The sequence below is a fragment of the Apis florea genome, unplaced genomic scaffold (genome assembly GCF_048593485.1).
Source record: "Apis florea isolate Af1SG1 unplaced genomic scaffold, ASM4859348v1 contig_3170_pilon, whole genome shotgun sequence".
In the NCBI taxonomy this organism is placed as follows: Eukaryota; Metazoa; Arthropoda; class Insecta; order Hymenoptera; family Apidae; genus Apis; species Apis florea.
Genome location: NW_028256714.1, coordinates 5787177 through 5812667, shown reverse-complemented (window position 1 = coordinate 5812667; position 25491 = coordinate 5787177). Strand labels below are relative to the sequence as shown.

The following is a 25491-nucleotide window of genomic DNA, read 5'->3' as shown; positions in this document are numbered from 1 at the left end:
TTAAAAAATATTCATTTAACAAGATATTTATGCATCGATCTATATAAGAATATAATAAAACCAGAATATTAAATGCTGCTCGAAATCATTCAATTTTTATTTGAAATATATATATTTTTTTAAATATTTCCATAAACAAACGAGATAATAGAATTGAAGTCAATATAAAAACGGTATTTACAGTTTCTGGCTGAAAAATTTTAATGCTTTTAGTAAAATTTAATTATTTTTAATTATTAAAGCATATACACTTTGCTTTTATTACAGCGTGCATTCTTTCTGCTTTCGTGTACTATTTTATTATATCCTTTATTTTTTAATTTTACTTAAGTAGCTACCAATTTTTTCCTTCAAATCAGCTAAAATGATTTGCATACAAGTGTTTCAAATAAACTCCAGACATTTTCAATTGGATTCATATTCGAAATAATTACCTATAAAAGAGTATATAGTGAAAAATAATAAGATATTACGTATCGATATATAAATTATGCGTGGAATACATTGATAATTGATAAAATTTGCAATTAAATTTCGTTTATTCGTCAAAATTCGCTTTTAAATTGTATTAAAAATTAATTTTTTGGCTGGTAAAAGTAAACAAGTTGAATTTTTTTCCTGTTATTACTACAATAATTGTACGTTCAACTATAATTAGAGTTGGTCTTCAAAGTGGCACAAAGTCATTTCCAAGACTATGTAATTAAAATCAATTTTCAACTTGGCTCGCGTTCCTGTTTCCAACCTCCACCAAGACTTCCTAAATTCGCCATATTTACTTGTTCATTCGAAGCATAAATATCTTCTTTAGCGGCTAGAAAATAATTAACTGTCCCATCTTTCGAATAGTGACATTCATTGAAGAAAAATCGGGAAAATATAAAAATTTTATAAAAAACGTGATAATTATTTACCATCCTCCAATGTTGATAATGATTTTTTAAAATATTGTCAATGATCATACGTTGAAAAATTATTAACAAAATTGTGTTCTTTGAAATTCAACTCAGGTTAGATTAAATTACGGTATAATTTTAATGAAGTTTATTGCTACAGATAATTGATTAAGGAAACTAATTCAAATTCAATCGTCGATTAATAATTTTTTACTTAATTTTGATTTGAGCTGAAATTAAACTTAGAATTAATCGATGTTAAGCAAAAATTTATTCAATTCCTGATTTCAACGTTTGTATATCCATGATTAGGTTAACTTTTTAATAACCTAACCTAACCTAACACTATTCGGATAATCTTGACAATAGAAAAACTAATAACAGAATATTATAAGATTAAAAAGAATCATTTGGATCGAACGATGGTATATTTGCAATTTATCAAAAATATCTAAGTTGCTATTCTTGAACGCTTCCTCTCATTCTTCTTATCACGTGATTAACCTCGAAAATTTTTTTTCCTCGCAATTCGTCGAAAATTCGCTTTCGAAGAATTCACTTCCTATTTTGCTCGCGGAAATTAATGGAAACTGAATTTCGTGTTCGCAACTGGCTGCGTCAAAGAGCATTTTAAATTCAATAATCCGATCTGATCTCGTTTTATCTTTGTATTTTGGGGGATAAATTATTTGGGAGGTGATTTTTCGAGATTATAAAAGGATAAAAAAAGCGGAAGATTATAGGAACATTTTTCATTATGACGTATCGAGGAAGAAGGAAGTGTTAAACACCGTACAATTGCTGGGAACATTGTTTTCGAGGCCGTATCTGATGACAATGATAAATGATAGTATAACAGAGTAACGAGATATCCTAGATTAATAGATAAAAAATAACGCACTCTTCAGAGCTATTAGTAAATTTCTTATTCTTATTTTTCGAATTTATTTATCGTTTTGTAATAGAATCTTTTATTTACAAAATATAACTATATTAAGAAATACCGATAAATATAATATTACATAATATAAGACAAAACGTCATCTTCTGACCTTGCATAACCTCGAAGGTCATGGCGCACGAATGAATTTGTTTTGTCATATAAACGTTATATCATACGTCATGTTCACGTATGATAACATGTGTGATATTATATTTAAAAAAACTAAAGATGAAAATTTTTCTCCTGAAAAATTGATGCACGCTATTAATTTGTAGAAAAATTTCCCCCTTTAATACCTTTTTTCGAGAAAAACGCTGACTAGTGTCTGAACATCTTATATATCTATATACATACAAGAAATTCCACTGTTAGATGGAAACTATTTCGCTTACAAGTTCAGAAATTCTAGAATTAATTCGTATGATTTACAGTAGCGTATCCAGCCTGATAACAAGCTAGATGCTTTCCAGAAGCGCGTCTTGTCGTAAATAGATTTATCTTAAGGACGAGTGAAGGTTAGAGGTTCTGGCGTAGCTGTGGTATAATTAAAACCAATTTTCGAGCAGTACTCACGCTTGCCCTGAGCAGTAGTTGGTAAAAGGGTCTCTCTCTGTAGTCGAGTGGTTGACGTAATACGAGGGCGCCCGTGTACGAATTCTGTCTTTTCTCCACATCCACTATACCGAATTTTTCACAGGCATCTAGAAACTGCAACAGAATGATTATAACGAAAATGCATCGATTTGTTGTTTTTTAATGTCCAAATTACGTGTGTTTTCACATAACGTCTTGTAATATATTTATCTATATTACCTACGTAGGGTAAAAGGTTCGTTTGGACATCATGAAGTATCGAAATCTTTTGTCTTTTTAATGATACGATTGCGATGACACGATGATGGACGACAGAGTTTGGAAGATTAAATTAATTGAATAGGAATAAGAATTGTGGAATTAGTAAAAATTCAATCATTGTCAGTTATAGAAATGTTTTATGGAAATATTTTATAAATAATTATAAATATAATATTGTTAAAGATGTTTTATGAACATTTATGTTATAAAGGATTGAAGAAAAGATGATTTAACAATTCTTTCTGAGATTAAAATTAAAATAGAGATTTAAATAGTAAAATGAAAATATATTATTTATTAATAATTAATTTAATTTTATATATTTCAAATATCCAACATTTTATTGTAATTATTTTTAACTGGTTAACTGGTTAAATTTATATCATGAACATTGCGATTAAAAAAACAAATATCTTTGATTTAAATCATTCTCGAGGAATCAATAATAATGATAAAAAAAAAAGAAAAAGAAAAAAGACAATCCACAACACGAGTTTAAATGTTTCTATACATCAACTCTGTCGATAATTATCTCTGATGATAACTTGCCTTTTTATCGACTTTGCTTTAATAACAAAAATTCGACTATTTTGTAAATAAACGACACACGTGTGTTTTAAACATTTTACGTTTAATGATCGAGGACATGGCGCGTTCCACGGTCTGTGTAAAACGAAAAGAGGTATTAAAGTTTGCTGCCGTAAAGCCAGCGAGCCATTAGTTAAAAGGTTTTACAGTTTTATTGGTCGTCTAACGGCTCCATGAATTTATCGAGCGGATATGACATAGAGGTTATGTGTCTACGTGCTAATATTCCAGCCCCATCCTTCGAGATCGTCGCGTAGAACTGGTAAGGCTAGATAATTTCCGCGTATCTTGAGTGATAAACGTATTGGATATTTTTCGAACAAAATGTCCGATATGCCAGCTATTTTTCTTCCGATTTGATCGTTTTAAAGTCCGACCGCAATATGTTCCGTTATCGACCCTAGAACACGATACCAACGTTTTCATGCGATATAAATAATATTTCAAGAAGTTTGTAGCCTTTTTGTTATTAGAGGTTTTGATTTATCTATTAATTTAACTTGCTTTTTTTTTTCTAGATACTTTTAAATTAAAATACGATAAAACACCTTTTTTTTTTCTACATTTTGAGAATAATTTATCATTTTGTTTGTAGAGCAAAATTGATATAATAATGTAAAAAAATAGTTTTTATTATAAATTATTACAATGATCAATTTATTATTTTTTGAAATGTCTATTTTATCTCCAATTTTTGGTAATCAGTTTGGTAATAGGAAACATATAATATTTAACAAAAAATCAGATTATTTAATTATCAAACGAATCCATACTTGTATTCAGTTTAGATTATATTACGTAATTAAATGCATGGTAAACTGATAATTTTGTGAACTGCAGCTATAAGGAACTCCATTCTTTGGTAATTCGAGTAAGTACAAGAAACCATTCAAAAACGAAGTTCAAAACGAAGTTCATCCTATTAATTCATATCCACAGATTCTTGGTCTTTGATTAGTCATCCTTAAAATAATTTTTTACTATCGTGAAACTCGAAATTTAAATCTATAAATGTACATCGAATATGAATTTAATAATTTTTAAATTTGAAGAGAAAAGATTTTTTCAAATAAATAAATAGCTTTTTTAAAATATTACGTGTAAGGATTTCAGGATAAATCATAGGTTAAAAACCACTAATCTAATTAATCGATATTGTTGTAAATGTTTTTGATTGAAATTAATCAGATAGAAGAAAATTATATATCTTTTTAATTTATTCATAATTTTTTCGCTTAAATTTCTCCTTTATCAATTTTATATATATATATACGAATAATGAATAATGGATATTTTATGGATGAATAATCAGACTTTCCATAACGATCGCAAAAGAATATTATTTACTTTGTGATTAAAGGACAAAATATGCAGAATTTTTTTTCCTTCTATTTTCCTTACGTTTTTTACATTTTCGAAGTAATAGTTTATATATTACCATATTTTTAGTTTTCTTTATCACAGGGAAAATAATTACAACGTGAAATCTCTCTCACGAAAAAGCATGTGATTAATTAACGTGGAAAGTGTTTTTTCTAAAGTTTTCTACAAGAAAAAAAAATGCTTTTTCCTACAAAAAAAAAATATGTATTATTTTTAACCTATACAGAGTATTTCCTTCACTGGAAAAACTGGATAATAAATAAAAAAAATTGTCCTTATATGCATTATACAATCATTAATAATTTTTCTACATTTATATTGAGAGCAAGTAATTTTTAATGATTATTACTAATTCTTACCGTGCTTGTTGAATGGATAAAATAGAGAATTTCATTGGAAATGAGTAAATTGATCTTTTTTCCCTAAAGATTATGAGATCTCGTTGCCAGGCTTGGATAAGTGAATTCACTAACCAACTTTTTATCTATGCAAGCCATTAATTTTGAATCAGTTGATTATAAGGCTTCTGAAATTAAAGGAAAAAACAGAAGAATTTACTTTATCAATAATGAAAATTTTAATATTGCGAAAATTATCCATTTTTTTGCTCGAATTTTTAAATAAATTCCTTTTTCATTTTTGTCTTCTTATTTATAAAATTAACACAACATTTATTATCCTTTCTTATTAAATCAATTATCTTTCTCAAGTATCGAAGATCCCTTTTTTCCAAAGAAGATATTTACTCTCTTTTAAAGTGAACATACGTAAGATATAATTCATATAATTTAATCGCAACTCGAAAATCATTGAATAATTTAAAAGTATTCCTTAATTCATTTTTTTTCTCTGAAAAATAAAAACACATATAATGATATAATAGATCCTCCATTTCCTTAGCAAAAAAAAAATCCTTTCTAAATAATTACATTGATAATTACGAAACAACATCTCGTATCAAATATTTCCCACATTTTTTTCCAAAAAAAGATCGATTTTATAGCGATATTATACAAAGAAAATTTTCAAATTTTATCTCGAAAATGTATTCGATTCAATTACTTTCCCGTTTCTCTTTCAATTTCCGAAAAAAAAAAAAAAGAAAAATTAATCGATCGTTCGTTTATTTTTGCACGAATGAAAAAAAAAAAAAAAAAAACCGTAATCAACCATTTCCACAGATACGCACGCGCTCGAACGAAATTGAAAATCTCATAGAGACGAATTCCTCTCCGCGCCGCAATGAATGCCGTTGGAGCTTGCTAAAATAAATAATGGAGGGCGGGAGCGGGCCGATTTGACGTGAAATAGCTGTTTTAAAGGAATACTTTCATTCGCATTCAGTGCGGCCGGCACATAGAAAATTCAAGCGAATTAAGAGGTGAACTTTCCGAACCGGCCGACTTTATATTGTCGTATTAATATATTACAGAGGGCACAGAGAGCGGGGATGCGCGTTCTATTAAATAGTCAAAATGTCCCCGAGATTAATTTCGAGGCGGAAGGCGGAGGAATTTATCTCGTGACGATTAATCTTCCCGGCTGGACGTCGAAAACGTGCACGAAAGAAAGAGATTACCACCGGATTTCGTTATGCATTAATTACAAGGAGCTGATATTTCTTTACCAGGATATTATTTACCAGGTTGATATCCGCCTCTTAAAAATTTTATATCGCCCGTCAAATTTTCTTGCAACATTGTTTATTATCTCTCGCCTATCAGAGCGAAATCGATTATAATTTTATTCGATAACGTTTTTTTTTTTTTAGCACGAAGAATTTCAATTTGCAGAAAATTTAGTATTTAATAATTCCATAAAATATTTTCACGTGTTATGTAAATATAATATTAGCGTTATTGAATGTTACTATTAAATTTGTAACATATTTATAACACGAAACTAATCAATTTGCACGAGTAATACGACGTTCTTGCGAGGAAAACGACTTTGAATCGATATTTTGGATATCAGTCGATGTTGTTATTTCTTGTTCCTCGCTGTCTTTCTCAATGTAACAATATTATCATCGTTGTACTGGCATTATCCATTAATATCACATTATGTACATCGAATATCGAAGTGGTCGTGAATATTCGGAAGAGAGCTGTTAAGCTGTCTTTCAATCAGCACTGTTCAAAATTAAAACCTCGTTTTAGCAAAAGCTTCGAGTTTCGAAAATGTTACGCGCTACACATAAATAAAATACGAATAAAAGAACAACTTTATAAAAAAAAAAGGAGGAAGAAAAAGTGATCGTTAGTTAATTAAATCTGGTAAATTATGAGGATTTTTGAACGTTTAGGATTAATTAACATAAGTTATGATATGTAAAGAGACATAAAGGTGGATATATATCAAAATATTTCAAACGACATCCCTCCAGCTTAAAATAATAATCCGTGAAATTGTCTCGACTTGATCGATTTGATCGATTATTGATTATTTTTACTTAGCGGCATTACATACGTGAAATCAATAAATAATAAATAAAGTAATCGAGATTTACAGATCAATTGCATAGATGTACGAATTATTACATATGTAGAAAAATTTGTACGCAGACAGATGTATAAAAGTAATTCGAACGCATAAGTCTCGAATTGATTTGAACGTATGAACTGTTTTATCGAAAAACAAAGTTTGTCGTGGAGATAGAAATTCTCTCTCTAGTTTCAGCCGGTTTTCCAAATGAGTTTGTACAGTTCGTTGAGGATAATGAAATAAATATATATGCAAATTCAGTTTTGAATTTGTTGACGATTGAAATAGTAGAGTAGCAGCGGTTAAATTGTTCGTGACTATTGAATGAGAAATATTTTTCACGCGTTGGTGGTAAAAATTTCATATTTCAGAGTTGAAAAATTTTAAAAATGTGGACGAATTGTAATACAAGTTTTTTTCATTGGGTTTTTAAAGAATTAATCAATTTCTTGATTAATTCCATTCGTTAAGTAGATAGATCTATTTCATTGCTTTTCTTAACTTTAAGACGCACAAACATCAATTATTTAAATAGCTTTAAGAAATAAAAACCATCTCTTGATTCTAATAATTTTTAGAACGAACATTTTCAATAATCAAGCTGCGTCGATTAAAACATATTTATTTAACTTTCGCGCTTAACTTCTACAAAAAAAAAAAAAAAAAAAAAAAAAACAAGAGAAAACTCAACAATGTATAATATTTTTCTCAAACGACCAAAAAAATTCACGACTTACATAAAATTCTCAAAAACTTGGCAGGGACTTGAAGTCTAACCTGAATATCGCATCAACAAACTAAAAAACCATTGCATATTTTGGAGTACAACACTCGAAGCATATATCATCTCGCGATACATTAAAAATTAAACTTAACGTTGGCTCGAGCCAAGACTGGAACATTTAAAAACCGATTTCTAGAACAAGTGCAAAGAAAAAAAAACCGTGTGCACAAAAATTTCAAGAAGACGAAATATTATTCTTCCAGAAAATTTCCAGAATGATTTCTCGGAATTATAAATATAATTCGAGCGAATGTCGTTCATTTCGAATCCGTGGAACTCGATATATCCGAGAAGTGGAAATAAACGAAACGTGAGAGAGGAAAAGGAAAGTTGGATCTCCGTGACTCGGGTAACGATACCCCGGGATATTAGCAGTAGTAACGAGTATTAATGACTCACCTGTGGCTGGGGGACGCAGGTTAGATCTATGGTATCGCCCAACAGGTCAGGATCTATTACTTTAATACCCGAAAGAATGGTGGAGCCAACCGGGAGGTCTTCCTCGGCTACAGCCTCGTAAGGCACGTTCAGGAAACGGGGAGGGTTGTCGTTGTCGTCGAGCACGATCACGTATGCGTCGACACCCACAATGTTCGGCTGTTGGCCGGCTGGCACTTCGTCCTCCAACGTCACTCGAAATCGTATCGTGCCGTTCTCCTGAAACACATCGATTCCAATCAATCGCGAGATTAGAAAAGACGATCTTTACTTTTAACTTCGTTTCTCGAGATGGTCGCTTGTTGATGCGATGCTTGAATGGATTGAAAATTATTCTCGTCAAACACAAATAGATAATAATAGAGAAAGGTGTTGTGCGTTTATTGTCGAGGAAAATCGGGGATTGAGATATTCGTGGAATGTTTGTGAATTTTTCGAAGCAACGTCGAGATCTTCGATTTCTCTTTCCTTGAGGAGAGAGGAATATTTTAATATAAAGTTGGTAAAAATATTTACAACTTTAATTATATCTTTAACACGATTTAAATTAGATTCATATTACGTTTCGTATATTACGTTTCCTATTGTTACGATTTCGTATGGAATAGAGGAGTAATTAGTTATCGGATATCATATATCAGAATATCACGTTGCAGTATATTTTATTTAATCGGAAACGATTGAAGATATCAATTAATTAATTATTGTTCAATAAAAAGCAAGCAGTGACAGCTGTATCGTAATTCTACGATAAATGTTTATAATTAAATCGTAATTGAGTATGTGTAACGTACATTGTTATCGCATCAATCTTATTATCGAGGGAATAATTGATAATATTTAACCATTTAAGAAATTATTAAATTAGAAAGAATAATTAATATTAAATAAATTCTTTATTCTACTTTTATTCAAATTTTATTTAAATCGTTTGTTTATTAGACGCCATTTTATTTGAAATGACACAACGAGGCAAAAATTTCGTGAGGAAAGATTAGCGAATAACTTTCTCTTAGAGATTATCTTTCAGTCAGAGATTAATATTGGATAATACATAAACACTAACAGTTTGCCTAATAGATAGAAAGTGGCAACTCTTGTTTGAGTTTTTACTTTTTAAATTAATAACGAACAGATTTTTTTTCTCATCGAAACTACAGTTTTTAATCCTGCTATTTTTAATCCAACAAATTTCAACGAATAATAATTCATTCCGGATTTAACTCGTAGACAAATTTTTAATACAAAATGTGCGGGACGAGAAATTAAATATATCGATAACCGATTCTTTTTACTTTAACATCAATGAATATTAAAAACACGTGAGAAATAAAAAATTACCATCCAACACGTACTGTTAATTAATAAATTTTCAAAGCTAAACAATCAACAATAACATATTCATATATTGTTGGAATACAAGATTTTTATTCGAAATTTAATATTGCGAATATCGATCCATTTCAATGCATCCAAATTTATATTTTGAAATTTTATTTCAAAATTCTTTCTTACTCTTTTGCAGAAGAAAGACGATTAAACGAACGTTCTAACTCAATTTTAATCATACGAACAGAAAGTGTAAAACTAGAATATTTTTGAACAATGACAAAAGATAAAGATACGATTCGAAAATATGAGAAAGAATTACGAATTATTCGTTTCAAACTTTGCTCCAAATTAATCGGCAGACCTCTCTCTTATAGTTATAACAAACAATGTATTGGCGGCAAGAAGCATTTAATCGATCGGTGCAAAGGAAATTTTAACACGAAAATCGAACTAAAGGAGGCGTTATCGAAGGCAAATTTACCAGGAGGAGTTAAACAATCCGTTCGAGTTTCCAACTTCCTATTTTAACTATGAGAAACGTTTCATCGTTGAAAATCGACTTGCCAATGATCGATCCTCGAAACAGAGGCAACGACAGAAGCACGTGCACGGTTTAAGCATGTTCCAGCAGACCGAATGAAAAGGATTCTTTGAAGGATCATAGTTTAGGATGGTAACTTCCTACTACCCTTCGTATCGTAACCATTTGTGCACGAGTAACAGTGGCAATGTAGTTGGTGGACGAATCGAATCTCGAGCCAAGACTTAATCAGAGTAAAATTCGAAAATATTAACATTTTCTTTGCTAAATTAAATAAATGGATTCGTGAAATCATGTGATATAATACGTATGCATTAATCTAATCAATGTTTAATAATTGGTGTGACAAAATGGTAAAATCGTATTTCCAACGATGAGAATAGCATCGAAAATTTTCTTTCTTTCACTCTCCAGTCTTCCATTTTGTAATTTCCAATGATCAAAGATTACAATATCGATGAAGATATATGGTACTCTTTTGAAACTAATTGAACAAAAATAGTAGTTGGATTTTATAATTCAATGCCTCGAATGGCAGTTTCTGGCAAAAAAGTTAGGACGAGTCATAATTTTCAATAATTGAAATTTTATTAATTATTATTATATTTCTCGCATGTTAATAATATACTCATTATCATCACGTTAAATGACGCAAAGAAAAAATTCTGAATGTTTGAAAACTACCCAAAAATAAATTGTTAAACAAGAAAGATATTGAGGATTGTATAAGTGGTGATACAATCTAATTTTTTTTATTAAGATTGAATCACGAGCCTCAATATTATTGCGCAGTCAATGAAATTCTTGTTGTGAATTAATAACTGGTTTGAAAATTGTTCGTCATTACTCTTAGTATTATTTATCTCTATATCCATGCTGTGGATACTTAACGATTAAACGCATTACGTATCCGCATTGTGGTTCCTTAATGAAAAAGGATCCTCCAACTCGTGTACTTACTTAGTTTCCCCCTTTAGGAGGACAACAGAGAAGTTGGAAGAGAATTCGCAACAAACACTTAACGTGCGTAACTACTACATCTCCAAGACTTACTCTCTTGTATACTTTAAAAATTAAATTTAAACTTTGTGACAACATAACAACTCGTATACACAAACATGCACATTATTTCATTATTTTTATCAATTAATCCTTTACCCAGTTAGCCAGGTAAATATTTATCAGTCTTAATCCATCTAATCATTTAAAATTTGTGTAGAATAATAAAATTGATCTATTAGGAAATTTTCAAAATCATGGAATCTTAGAAGATTTATCAGTTTGAAACAATTGTATACAAACTGCTGTTATACACACATTATTTTATTATTGTTTTTAATTTCTTTATACAGTTAGCAAATAACTATTTGTCAATCTAATGTATTTAATAATTTAAAATTTATGTGCAGTAATAAAATTGATGTGTAACCTATTAGAAAATTTTCAAAATCACAGATTTGCAGTTATCAGTTTGAAACAATTGGATACACGCATTATTTTATTATATTTTTCAATTATTTCTTTATCCAGTTAGCAATTAAATATTTATCAGTTTTAATGTATTTAATCATTTAAAAATTATGTACAATAATAAAATTGATGTGTAAATTTTCCTATTGGAAAATTTTCAAAATCACAGATTTGCAGTTATCAGTTTGAAACAATTGGATACACGCATTATTTTATTATATTTTTCAATTATTTCTTTATCCAGTTAGCAATTAAATATTTATCAGTTTTAATGTATTTAATCATTTAAGAATTATGTACAATAATAAAATTGATGTGTAACCTATTGGAAAATTTTCAAAATCACAGATTTGCAGTTATCAGTTTGAAACAATTGGATACACGCATTATTTTATTATATTTTTCAATTATTTCTTTATCCAGTTAGCAATTAAATATTTATCAGTTTTAATGTATTTAATCATTTAAGAATTATGTACAATAATAAAATTGATGTGTAACTTATTGGAAAATTTTCAAAATCACAGAATTAGCATTTATTAAAGATGCATCGTAGAGGTCGAAATTTGATAATTTGATAATTCACTCGAAACATTTAATATTTTCATAGAAAATATTTTTCATACGATTATATAACAGAAATAGATATTTTAATTCGGTTATTTTCCATCTTAGTTCAACAATTATTTCTCGAAACAGTTATTTTTCTTCGAACAGCAACAAAGAATTAAATTAATATTCATCATTTCTCGAACGAAAACGCATTGCATTAAAAATTCGCATAAAAATATCGAAGAGCCTTAGACGTTTTTAAATTTTAGAAAATTTCCACCCCCTTAAAAACCGTAACAAAAGAAGCGAGGCAGCCTACTATTCACCGTGGATCCGTGGATTGGAACAGCGAAAAGAAAAAAGAAGATTCAACGTAACGACTGTAATTTAACGCCGGGGTCAAGGATACAACGCGTTTTATCATGCGCGACGTCTCCTCCCGTGTGCACACAACACACGGCAATTTCGACTCGACGGACCAGAGAAGAACTTCTCTTCCGCTCTCTTTCTAACATCTCTGATTCCGAACAACCTTGGACGGGCTTCTCCTCGACATCACGTTGCGAGAGTCGCGAAATTTTCCTTCCTCCTCCTTGCCATTCGTCTCTTTCGAATACTCCTCCTTCCTTTTTTCGGTTTTCCATGGTTATTCTATTTCCGAATTGTACTATCTTTCATTTTTATTCATTTATTCATTTCTCGATAGGTCTGTCTTGTTGGAGAGAGGAGTTCGGCAGTTCGTTTCAAGGAAAATATTCTTGAGGATATCGAGTTCAGTGTGCTTCAGGCAGTTTGGAGAGGAATGATTTTTTGAAGAACGAAATATACAGTTGCGTTGTATATAATATAATTAATTGTTAGGAAATTATTAAATGTAATGTGGATTTGAAAATGTTGTTTGGCCGGAATTTCGACGCATGTCTGGTATTAATGATACGAAAATGACAATAAAATTTTAATTTTGGACAATTGCCAATTTCTGAGATCCAATGCGTGTTGTATATAATTTAATCAATTATTACATAATAAAAATTATTTTTATACATTTTAAGTATGAACGTTGTTAAAAAATATCATATTTGGCCAGAATTTCGAAAGAATTTGTCACACTCGTGTAATGCATGTCTCGTATTAATAAATATGAAAATGATGATAATCTATATTCTCATGCAAAATTTAATAGTTGCTTTGATAAGTTACTTCAATAATTTATTGTTCAAAATTGTGATAATAATTGTAATTGCCAAACGATCAAGATTACACGAAGGATCAATTATAATAGCTACTGAATAAATGTTATCCACTTACCTTTAATAAGTAATTACTTCATTCTAACTTTATTCGAAATTTTCAACTAGTTACTTTTTCAACGGATTAATATCCAACTCTGACATTATACGAGAGAAATCGGTTATAAACACGAAATTTCGAGGATAGAGAAAAGAAGGCAAACCATGAGATTTAGAAACCTGAAAAAACCTAATTATTACAATTTTTATAAAAATATATATAAAAATTTTAATTTTATTAATATTTATGAATTTCTAAAACTAATATATTCATATCAGCTTCATAGAATATTCATAATCTATCAAAAACCTGATCATTATAATTCTCACGAAATTATACAGAATAATGACTTCGAACTTAAACTCATCTCATCTACGACAATTTATGGATTGATTGGCACAATCGAATTGAAACTCGCTATACAAGATTCTCTCGAAAATTAGAGGAGGCAACTTATTGGCGTACGTATCTTAATTCTCGTTTCATTCTTGAATTTCCTGTCGACAACATAGCCAGTTTCGAGGAAACACGATACATACGTACTCGGTTTACACGTACTCCTCTCGCTGTTCCGCCATCGTGTATCGCGGGTACGTGCACGGAATCGCGATTCGAGAGAGGGACAAAAGCGGAGATCCGTATTTCGACCCGGTTTTGCCAATTTTATTTCGTTCGTTCGTTCTTGTGATCGCGAAACCGCCATTCGGATCACCGTGTGACTCTGGATCTTTATCGACGGGATATATAACCAAGTGTTGCTCGTGTTGGAATTTCTCCAGTGACAATTGCATTGCCGTTTTTCATTTTCCATCTTCTTCTTCTTCTCTCGATTTTAAAATTGCGTGATTGCTGTTAACACTGATCAAAGAATCGAATTTTTACGTGTGATTGATACGCTTCCAACGGACAGTTATTATCATTTTGTGGTCGTGATGATTTTAAATCGGATAAAGGATCTTAATTAATTTCGTATATCGTGGTTTACGTATTTTTCTCACAAAAATGAATCGTTTTCTTTCGAGGAAATACGAGCATGAGAATTATTTATTAAAATATAGAGAGACACGTCATTATTGGAGAAGAGACAATAAGAAAAGATAAAAAGTCCTAGTGTTTTCTTTGTTAAAATAAAATACAATTTGATTAATTCAATTGTTAATTGTAAATATATTATAATAATTGAATCACTATTGGAAAAGAGAGAAGAAGAAGAAATTGGGGCTGCTAATGTTTCCAAGTAAATTTGATTCATTCACTTGTAAAATATATAATTCAAAATTTCTCTATTATAAGCGGTTTCACGTTTTCATCTTGTTGTATCAGTGGATGTGCCATAAATCTACTGTTGAGAGAGCAATTCCCTCAAGTCTGTTCTCTCCTGCTGACCTATGTCATCATCTTATCAATCTCCCATTTATCAAGATCTATTTAACAATAATTTGTCTATTGGTTCATGATATTCGTTTGATATTGTAATCATGTAATAATGAGATTCTTCTTTGATATTATTATTTATATAATATAAGTATAATATTTTTTCCAGATTATTCCAAGCATGATAAATTCGATCTAACGAAAAATTTACGTACACTTTTTGAAAACTTTTGTTATTAAAATGGTAAAATTATCATTTTCGTTAATTTTACTATTATTATTATTCAGTTTTTGTAATTAATAAATAGAAAAGAAATCAATTTGTGAAAGCTCGAGAAAATTTCGTGATAGCATCTACGGCAGAGCTATTATTCTGCAAACCAAATAAGCACTGATACTATTATACAGTTGCTGTACTTCTTTTCGCCTCGTGTTTTATGCAACGTTGGGAATAACAAACTCTGGGATTGTTAACACATCGAATAGCAGAGCTGTACAGTGTGAAAGAGCAAGGAACAAGATGTTTTGAATTCAATTTCCATTTTTTTCATTCACAATCTTTGATCAAATTTTATTTTTGGTTTTGTCTAGTATTAATTAATTGAATTATTTTTCTAATGTTAAGTACAATTGATAAGTTCTTGAAGAAATTTTCTATGATCCATAATCTTCATTATTTATTGTTGATTAACTCTTCTGAAAGTAAGCTGGATTTGGTTTATGAACAATAAGAAGAGATTCATTCCTTTTGAAATGATTTCCACTTTCCTTAATAAACTTTCTAATAAATTTGGATTTGTTATCTTATCTTACTGTATATTATTTCAAGCTTGTTACTTTTAAGAGAAACAATTTTTTCATTTGGTCAAATGTTTTTCTAGTTATCATAATATGAATTTTTCATCTTTTCGACGAATTTTATTTGAAGCGAAAGCAAATGCAGTTAAACTAATAAGATAATTCCATACATATTCTAAATTCAATTTTTAAATCAACAACTTCTTACGTCTGATTATTTATTATCTTCGAACGAAATAATTAAAATAAAAATAATAAAAATCTTCGAAATAATTGTTTTAAATGATTATTTATTATTTCGTTTCAAATAAACTCTTATAATCCTTTCCAATCTCCAAGAATTAAATGAATAAACATTTTATCTTTGATAAATTTTTTGAAAGCCTCGAACGATAAAAAAGAACAGTCGTAAATGGCGCGTAAATTGTCCACGAGAGTAGCATATTTACCGATCAAGCAATTAAACAACTCCAAAAATATAATTTAACCATTTAATAAATCAGCCGCATTAACGATCGAGTGGAATCTCGTTTCAACTCGAAACAACGCACTCGAATCGATTCTTTCGCGAGATGTGCAAAAATTTATTGGATTTTACGATACGATAATTCGTTAATTGTTGGTAATCCGGTCGGTAAGCGTTTACCGGCGAACCTTCGAAAATTCTTCGTTCGTTCACCGCCCGTTAATGGCGACTATTAATAAACGAATGGGGGAAATGTAACGAGGTCCCGATATCGCGTCGTCGTGTCCGATTGCAGCGACGCCACGCAAAGAAATGGCGCACTGTGGCTTTCATTAGCGGCATATTGGGAATCATTATCACGAATCATCCAATTAACGAGGAAGTTATAATCGGAACGTTATAAATGATTCATCGTCGAATTTCTCGTCAAATCGTAAATGGGATACGGTAAAGGGAATTATAATTTGACTACGGTACGATCATTTACAGCCATTTTTCGTTATTAGAAACCATTGATTAACTCTGTGTTCTTAATAACGATATTCAACGATAATAAATGAGTAAATGAATGTTAAGGATCAATGATATATTAATTGTATTGCGAGAAAATATTACGTTTTAATAATTTTAATAAATAAAGATATATTTTGACACGTTAAACATAAATAAATATTTATATAACTTATTGTTAGCGTTATCGAAATAAGAATCAATGTTTCGAAACAGTTTTATCGGGAATGTCATTAACCGCTTCGTTGCTGTTGCGGAAAAGAATCGTCTTTAAAAATATCATGAAAATGTAGGTTGACAATCGATAAAATATTCAGCCCTGGTTGCTTATTCCGTTTTCATCTAGATCTTTGTACAGGTATGCACTTCATAACGATAACGACTGGTTTTCATTCGTGTTCCAATTGGGACGAAACCGTGATATCTTGTTTTATATTATTGTCTTATATAGAAATTCAGATTAACAGCATCCCTTTATTTCATACAAATAAAATAATATTTGAATAGAAAAAAATAATTTGTTAAGATACGTAGATTTTATAAAATCTCAACTTCACAAGTAACGATTATATTTTTAAATTTGTATTTTTATTCGACAAGATGTTATTCGCAAATGAAACTTCAATTTTTCATACAAAAAAAAAAAAACACGAGAAAAGACTCAAAATTTTGTCATCGAAATCCACTCAGAACATAGAGGAAACCATGCCGTTGAAATCTTTTTTTATTTCATCTCGATATCTCGATCGGTTGCCGAGATACAAGGATTCAAAGTTTCCATATTAAACGACGGCGCAGAAATTACGAATGGGGCTGACCTATATTTCTTCCTAGAAATGCGTACTACATCCTTCTAGGAATCACGTGTTACGTTTTTCCAGGAATCGCGTCTGTCGCTTGTCTGGGATTCGGGGTAGATCAGTGAGACGAGGTGGGAGCGAGAGGCCCGAATAAGAGAAAAGGACAAAGATGGTAAACGATTAAAAATTACCCTTTTCTTTACACGACGATATCTCGGGAACCGAAAGTCGCATCGGAAAAATTAAAAAAGCGTTTTAAAGGGTAAGGTTCAGCGCTTCTAACGATCGTTCATCCATTGACCGGAAGTGATTTACTTCGAAGTTATAGCGATTCAAATTTTTCCTAATTTTAATAGGATTTGATCGAAGTTTTAAGGTGAGTAACATAGGAACTGCGAATGCGCGACAAGGATGGAGATAGCAAGCGATTAAAAATTATCCTCTTCTTTACACGACGATATCTCCGGAACCGAAAGTCGTATCGGAAAAATTAAAAAAGCGTTTTAAAGAGCAAGATTCCGCGCTTCTAACGATCTTTCATTCATTGGTCGAGAGTCGTTATCTTCGGAGTTATAGCGATTCGAATTTTTTCTAATTTTAATAGAGTTTGACCGAAGTTTGAAGCTAAATTGCGTAAAAAGTCCAAACGTGCGACAAGGACGGAGATGGTAAACGATTAAAAATTATCCTCTTCTTTACACGACGATATCTCGGGAACCAGAAATTGTATCGGAAAAATTAAAAATATATTTTAAAGAGTAAAGTTCTGCGCTTCTAACGATCTTTCATCCATTAATTTAATTAGATTTAGAATGAACGATTAAAAATTATCTTCTTTTTAAACGACGAATCGAAAATCGTATTAAAATATACGAAAAAGCGTTTTAAGATTTTAATGGTTCCTCGTTCGTTGACCTCACATCATTATCCTCAGAGTTAGCGGTTTAAATTTTTCCCTATTTTTAATATAGTTTTAATAATCCAGTTTATTCACAAGATATTCTAAATGCATTTTTATTTAATCGATCGATTCGTGTTCAAATTACGTTGATTGAATCAAACAATAATTTTATAAATTTCGCAATTTTCACTTTACCCTCATTTATATAAAATATGTACAAAGCACACGAAAAACATGCGCATCTACGCGAAAAATCGCGGATTATTCATACAGAATGGAAACATTTTACGTATCCCTCCTCCCTTTTCGAAAATTAAGCTCAACTCTTTTCCCTTTTCCTTTTCTTCCCTTTTTCTCACATCCTGTATCGCATTACGCGTTCATTAAAAAAAAAAAAAAAAAACGAACGAATTAAAGAAATCGCGATAAGAAGAAAGGTTCAAAAATATTTATTTTTCATATATATTCGTACACGTTATACGGCCAGTAATGGTGGAGGAATGCAAATGATACTTGCCCGCGTCACGTCTAAAAACGTTCAGCAACGCGATGTGCGACGTGACTCGGACTAAATGCGATTTTCCCTCGCATTTCAACCCCACTCCTCTAATCTCTTTAGACCGGTGTTCATGCTCGCTATTAAGACACATGTATGCCGCTTAAATTATACACTCGCGCTCCGTGTACACGCGCAATTATCGCACTTTTGTCCGCGATTCTAATCCCAATATTCGATCCCGAAATTACCGATTAATGATAACACGATTAAAAGGATGCAATTTCGTAATGTTCCGTGTATACAAATTCTTCCTCCTCCTCCTCCTCCCCCCCCCTCCCTCCAAAAAATCGAGAATTTTTTTTCCTTTCTTTCTTTTTTATCTACAGATACAGATGGCCAATGCATTCCTTCAATCGTACATACAGTTTTCCAGAACTCGTTCGCATCTCGCCGATAAGAGAACAACAGATGAGAAATCTCACGGTCCATAAACCGCGCGCTAAATTGCGCTCTTCTTGAGGGAAGAAGGGGAGGGGAGGGGGGGGAAGGAGGAGATAGTCTTCTATCGATCCTTCTCTACGATTGTTTGACACGACGCTTTGGAAAGCTTATCGTAAATAGATACAAAGGATGACGGGGACCGATGTTCTTCCGCAAATGCGCGGACGTCGACGATCGATGGATGGGATGCGCGTTCAAGTAGCGCGATAAATCATAAATAATGCCCTCTCAAGACGCACTCCATCAATATCGATTATTCGGGTAAAGGGGAGCTATCTGTGCTATTTTCTTTTTCTTTTTTCTTTTTTTTTTTTTTTTCGAGACGTAAAAATTGAGACGCAGGTAATTTTTCGAAAAATAATCGAACAAAATGGAATGGAAAATTATAATTATAATTATTATTGTCGAAACACGTATCGAATCTCTGTTCAAGCCTCGATTCCTTAATTTAGAAAAACTCCGTTTTAAGAATATTCGATAACTAAAAATCGTTGCTTCATCCACGACGATTTTTTTATTGATAAATTTGAACTAATGGTGGATGACTAATAATAGGCGCAATTTTCGGGATTCGGTCCCGATAAACCCTCTAATCGGCCATGATACTGGTATCAACGATAACTACCTGTCACGATCAACTACAGCTTATGTAAATTCATATATTAACCGCTTCAAAGGCATAAAGAAAAAAAAAAGAAGATTCAACCGATCTTGTTGTGTATGCAACATGAAACAGATATGCATTTCGGTTAAGTTATTAAGTGATCCATCTCAACCATATAGCTCACCTTTGCGAATTATAAACTGTTCTCTACTGAAACATCGTCAAGTTGAATTGCCTTTTTAATTATCGATAATTTTGGCAATAGTAACGATCCATTTTTGAAGGAAAACGGAAGAAGAAAAATTGTTACATCGACGATGATTCCATAAATTTTTATTTTCGATCGAAATGATTTAACAAGTGATTCAAAAAATTTTCTTTAACACGATTTTCCATTCTATAATACAGTCGTGAACTTTTTCCACGAAGAAACATGGAAAACAATTCTTTCCTTCTGCAAATATCGTCTAAGTATTATCGTCAGTCTCCATTTTTTTTTTCCTTGATTTCTTATCGAAAATCAATATCACTGATTTCGATATAACACTGTGACTAATCTATTATCAAATTAAAAACTAAAATCAAGCAATTTGAAACTGTAATTAATACAAATCTGTTAACAGAAAAATGTATATTCGAACACACGATTGATAAATCCTGATTATTCGATCCCGATTGAAAGTTCTCGAGAGAGGAGCAACGATTCTCCTTTTTCTTCTTCTTTTTTTTTTTTTTCTCCCTTTTTTCCGATTGGTACGCGGCCAATTCGTGGCGGCATTAATTATTCAAGGCACATTGGAAAATTATTTGTGGTGTCGCAAGCGAGGACGGTTTCAAGACATTTTGCGGACGAATTATTTCCACATTTGAAGATCATGCATGTGTGATGGTTAAAGGAAACGTTATACGGATTTTTGATTTGTTTTGTCGTTAACCGTGGTTCCATGGAACCATGCTGCACAAAGTTCTGTTGCGATCAGGAGCAAACTTCATATGCTGACGAAGGTTTCAATCGCTAAATTCACAAAGGTCTAAAGTTCTGATTTTGAAAGAGAAGTTCGAACAGCTCTGAAGCTCGACGACGTTGTAAAAGAAAAAAAAAAACCTCCCAATCTAAGGAAAATTCATGGAACGTGATTAAATTCCAGGAAACTGAGGAGCTGTTTTGCGATAATTCTTTTCAAGGATGCCGATCGCACTGTTGAGAACACGATTGGAAAATGTCTCAAGTTCCAAGAAAGCTGACACAGATCCACAACAGATATACAAATTCTTCTCTAAAAAATGTGCATCGTCCTCGCAGCATCATCTGTTCAATAGATACGTACGTTTAAGTTAAGGAAATAGATTTTCATCATTGACGAATACCTTTAATGCAATTATTAATAGAGATATTAACAATAGAGATTCTCTGTTTAAATGATTTTAAAAAAATTATATAATAATAATGATTGTCTCGATAATCTAAGATGTTTCTATTTGCTGTGCAAATAAATCTCCCTTTTTTTCAAATTCAAGATTTTATTACATAATCGAATACAAGATTACTCAAAATATCGCTTGACTCTTGATCTTTCTGCCAATTCTTCGAACTTTCTTTAGATTCACCTGAACGATCGTCGTTTTCCAAATTAAAATTTCCAGCTTTTACAAAGATTTACAAAGTGCACATTACTTTGTACGAAATAAATGAAAAATAATTTTCGTTGTAAGTATGGATATTATTTTCTTCGTTTAAGAAAAGTCTGTATTTGTCTGAAAATTCTCTTATCCACCAGTTTGTCCCTCTATTTTAATTCGAGTAATGCAAAACATTCTATTACATTTATTAAGTTATAATTATTAGAAAATTATTAGTTAATCTTTTAAAATGTACTCTTAGAAATGGACTTACATTATTTGTATTATTTGCCACCACGAACGGAATTCGAATTCGATCAGAAATTACGATCGTAGAGAAAAAAAGGGCAAATAACTTATTTGCAATATTTCTAATATTTATCTTTCTTCTTTACAATTAAATTTAAAACTATAAAATTGATAAAAATATCTATGCAATATTAAAAAAAGTAAAAAGTATTATTGTTATTAAATTCATATTAATTGGCTCTGCAAAGGTAAAAATATAACCTAACCTAACACTTTGTACGCTTTAATATAACTCTTTCAGGTGGCGCCACGAACGAGAAGTAAATTCGAATTCGGTCACGAGTTATTAAAAAAAAGAGGGGACATTTTTGAACATCCTCCTCGTCTTCGAAAAAAATCATGATTTTCGTCGAAGCCCTATTTAAAATTCACGGGGATTAAAATTTATTCTCTGGGGTCACCTCTGGTTCTTTCAACCCTTTTTTTGGGGGGGCGCAAGACCCGTCCCCTCATTATTTAGCCAGCGGTGGCGCAATATTGGATAGCTTTGTGGCAAAATCATTTAACGGTGGTCGGCCGGCTTCATCCTCGACCAGTGTAAACAATGCTCGACGATTCGCATTGCGAGCCCGTTGGACAAAGGGGCGGCCGATCCCTGGCGCGCTTTTATTGCGAGTTTGGTTGCACCGCTTCACCGAATCCGCCCTCTTTCCATTTCTATTTTCGACCGCCTCGGGCCCTCCATGTCGAACAACGTCGTTATTCGACGCCGATATTTCACGTTGTTTTCTATCTCGTTTGTTCCCTTTTCTTTTTAAACCGATACTTGCTCCTCGGTTTTACAGAATAAAACTGGAAACTTATTATTATTATTCCTATGTAATGAAAACAGAGAAACGATAGGAAGTTTAAAGTTTTTCGATCTTTCGTAATTCGACATTTCAATTTATCATCGTTTTATTCAAGATCCAGATAATTGTTTCCAGTTATTCGTTCTGTATCTTGAACAAAGGATGAACAACAATAGGTGAGAAGAATGTTGTGAAAGAAGCAGTACTTTTATATTAATTTCGAAATATTAATATTTAACTGTTATGAGTGAGATTAAAGGGAAAAGAAGTATCGATTATTCGATTATTGCAACGAGCCATTCGGTTTAGTAAAAAGAAAAAAAAAAAGGATATTAATAATGAAACGTGTATCAATAATTGCAATGGCGAAGCATTAAGCGGCAAAACGAATTATAAGAGCGATAGATTTGCAATTCCATTGATGGCGGGGAAAAGTCAATTCTAAAAATCGAAGACTCTCTCCTCGTTCATCCAGAACAGAGAGGAAAAAAAAAAAGAAAAAAAGAATTACGACCGATATTTCCGCGTAGACACGATGGCCAATCAAGTTTCATCATTTTCATCGCTCAACTTCGACCTTGTAATCAAGTTTTCGCTCGAAATTTACATAGGAAACTCGAAGCGAAAGAGTGGAAAAACGGAAAAAGAAGAAGAAGAAGAAAAAAAAAAAGTATATTTTCACGCGAGAACAGAGCAAAAGTTTCCTAAATGTCATCGGTTCACGGTTCGTTTATTAGTCGAAGAAGAAAGTTCTCTCGAAGCGAGAGAAATAAGTTCGAATCGTTTCCACTAACTCGCCCCGTCCAAACTTTTCTCCGATCCATTTTCTTCCAGGATCATTCACGCTCGCTTTAACGCGATAATTAACCAAATTTTGAGAAAAAGCATCGTAACCCAAGCTTTCTTTAACTTAAAAAAAAAAAACCTCACTCAATAATCTCCTAGAATTGAAATATCGAAATTGTTCTCAATTTCAGAGACAAAACACCTAGCCCTAAATATATCTAAACACGTCAACCTACAAAAATAAAAGAATATCCAAAGAATTGCACGTTTTTAATATTTCAATTCTACGTAAGAAATTATCGAGGTATTTTTCGAGCCACGATGAGCTTTTTCTCAAAATTTGCTTAATCATCGCGTCTTAAAAATTCAACGAACATCCAACAAAAAACAAAATATTATTTTGCAAAAATTGGAGGAGAATTCACCACTCTATCTCCCCACCCGTCACGCGAGGCGGGCAAATCATCAGAAGCATCCCGGCACGAACGAAGAGAAAGCCCCGTTTCCGGTAAATATGATATCAATACCCGTTTCAAAGAATTCTTTCTATCTCTCTTCCTCCCTTTCTTTCCCCCCCAACCGAAACTCTGGCGGCAGGAGCAGAATTAGTTGGAAACTCGGGTGAGCTACGATCGCTACGTGCCCGAAATAGCCAAGTCGATCCATATTCTTCCCTCCGTCTCCCCTTTTTTTCATTTATACACGGATCCGTATCTCGGCCTCTGCATAAACTGCAGGGAATGAAATTTACGGCCGAGACGCGTCGAAATCGTTGGAACCAATCGGGGAAAAAACGCTTTTCCTGGAAGGTGGAGGGTGGGTGAGGGGAGGGAACGATCGCGCACTGGCGATCTCTGCAACGATAATTAATTATGTAGGGGAGGGGTATTCGTTCTTTTATTTTTTTTGGGGGGGGGGAGGGGGCTTTCAGATCGACTTCGCATAACCTCGGTGATTTATTTTCCTCGCTTTCCAATTCGTTCGTCGATTTGGATCCCTCATCGCCAACTTCTTCTCTCCATCTTTTTTCTTTTTCCGAGGCCTACGTTTTTATTCGAACTTTTTTTTGGAAAATTTTAAAAGAGAGAGAGAGAGAGAGAGGATATTAGTTGAAAGTGCGTTAAGAGAATTTTTGAATTTGCGTTATTTAAGTTTCTTAGGATACATTCGAGATCATTTTAACTCTCTTTCTGGAGTATTCTGATTAAAGGGGATTAAAGAAAAGTGTTTTCATTTCAATTTTGTAATTTTCTTCTGTGGATTTTTACATCTTTTGATGAAATTTTACATACATGTATGTAATTGGCATAAATTTAGAAAATTTAATTATCGTTTGACTTGTCGTTACAGATGAAGAGAAAAAGAAATGTTAATGTTTTAACCCATTTTTCTATTCGTCCAAAAAAAAAAAAAAAGAAAATTAATCGTTCTTTTTTTCCATACACGAATTTTCTATATCATTCTCGCTTGGAATATTAAATTTACTTGGAATGTCAATTATATACACTGCTTCGTACGAATAATAAGAAGAAAGAAGATTTTCCTCTCCTCCTCCTTCTTTTTCCATTTGTGAATTCATTTCCATTACGAGCAAACAATCGTTACGCATAAAAGTAAAACGGGTTGGGTTGGCGCGTTTCAACTAAATTCTTATGGAAGAGAGAGAGAGAGAGAGAGAGAGGAGGGCCGATATTGCTGTTCAAACGGCAATAAAGCTTGGTTAAACTCTCATGAAGGCGTTATTACTGAAAAGTATATATATATATATATCCATCCCGTGCGTGGAAATCGTTCACACTGCTTCGAATTTCACGACGAGCATTTGCCGTGTTACGTTTCTTGCAATCTAAGATTTTACGTTTCATCTTATTCGAGAATGAAATTTTCATCGAACCTACCAAAGTGTTTAAATTACTACCTTAATTCATTCAAATTTTAATGACAGTACGAATGGATTATATAATAAATAATGAAAT

At 31.8% G+C, this 25491-nt stretch overlaps 1 protein-coding gene across 1 annotated transcript in view; it reads right to left on the bottom strand.

Annotated features, from left to right (window-relative positions):
• Positions 1-25491, bottom strand: part of Cad87A (cadherin 87A) — a 243465-nt gene that overhangs the window by 10878 nt on the left and 207096 nt on the right. The window contains exons 5-6 of the mRNA XM_012485460.3: positions 8333-8590; positions 2413-2547 (exon numbers count right to left, since the gene is read on the bottom strand). Coding sequence (XP_012340914.1) covers positions 2413-2547; positions 8333-8590 — 393 coding nt within the window. The remainder of the gene's footprint in view (positions 1-2412; positions 2548-8332; positions 8591-25491) is intronic.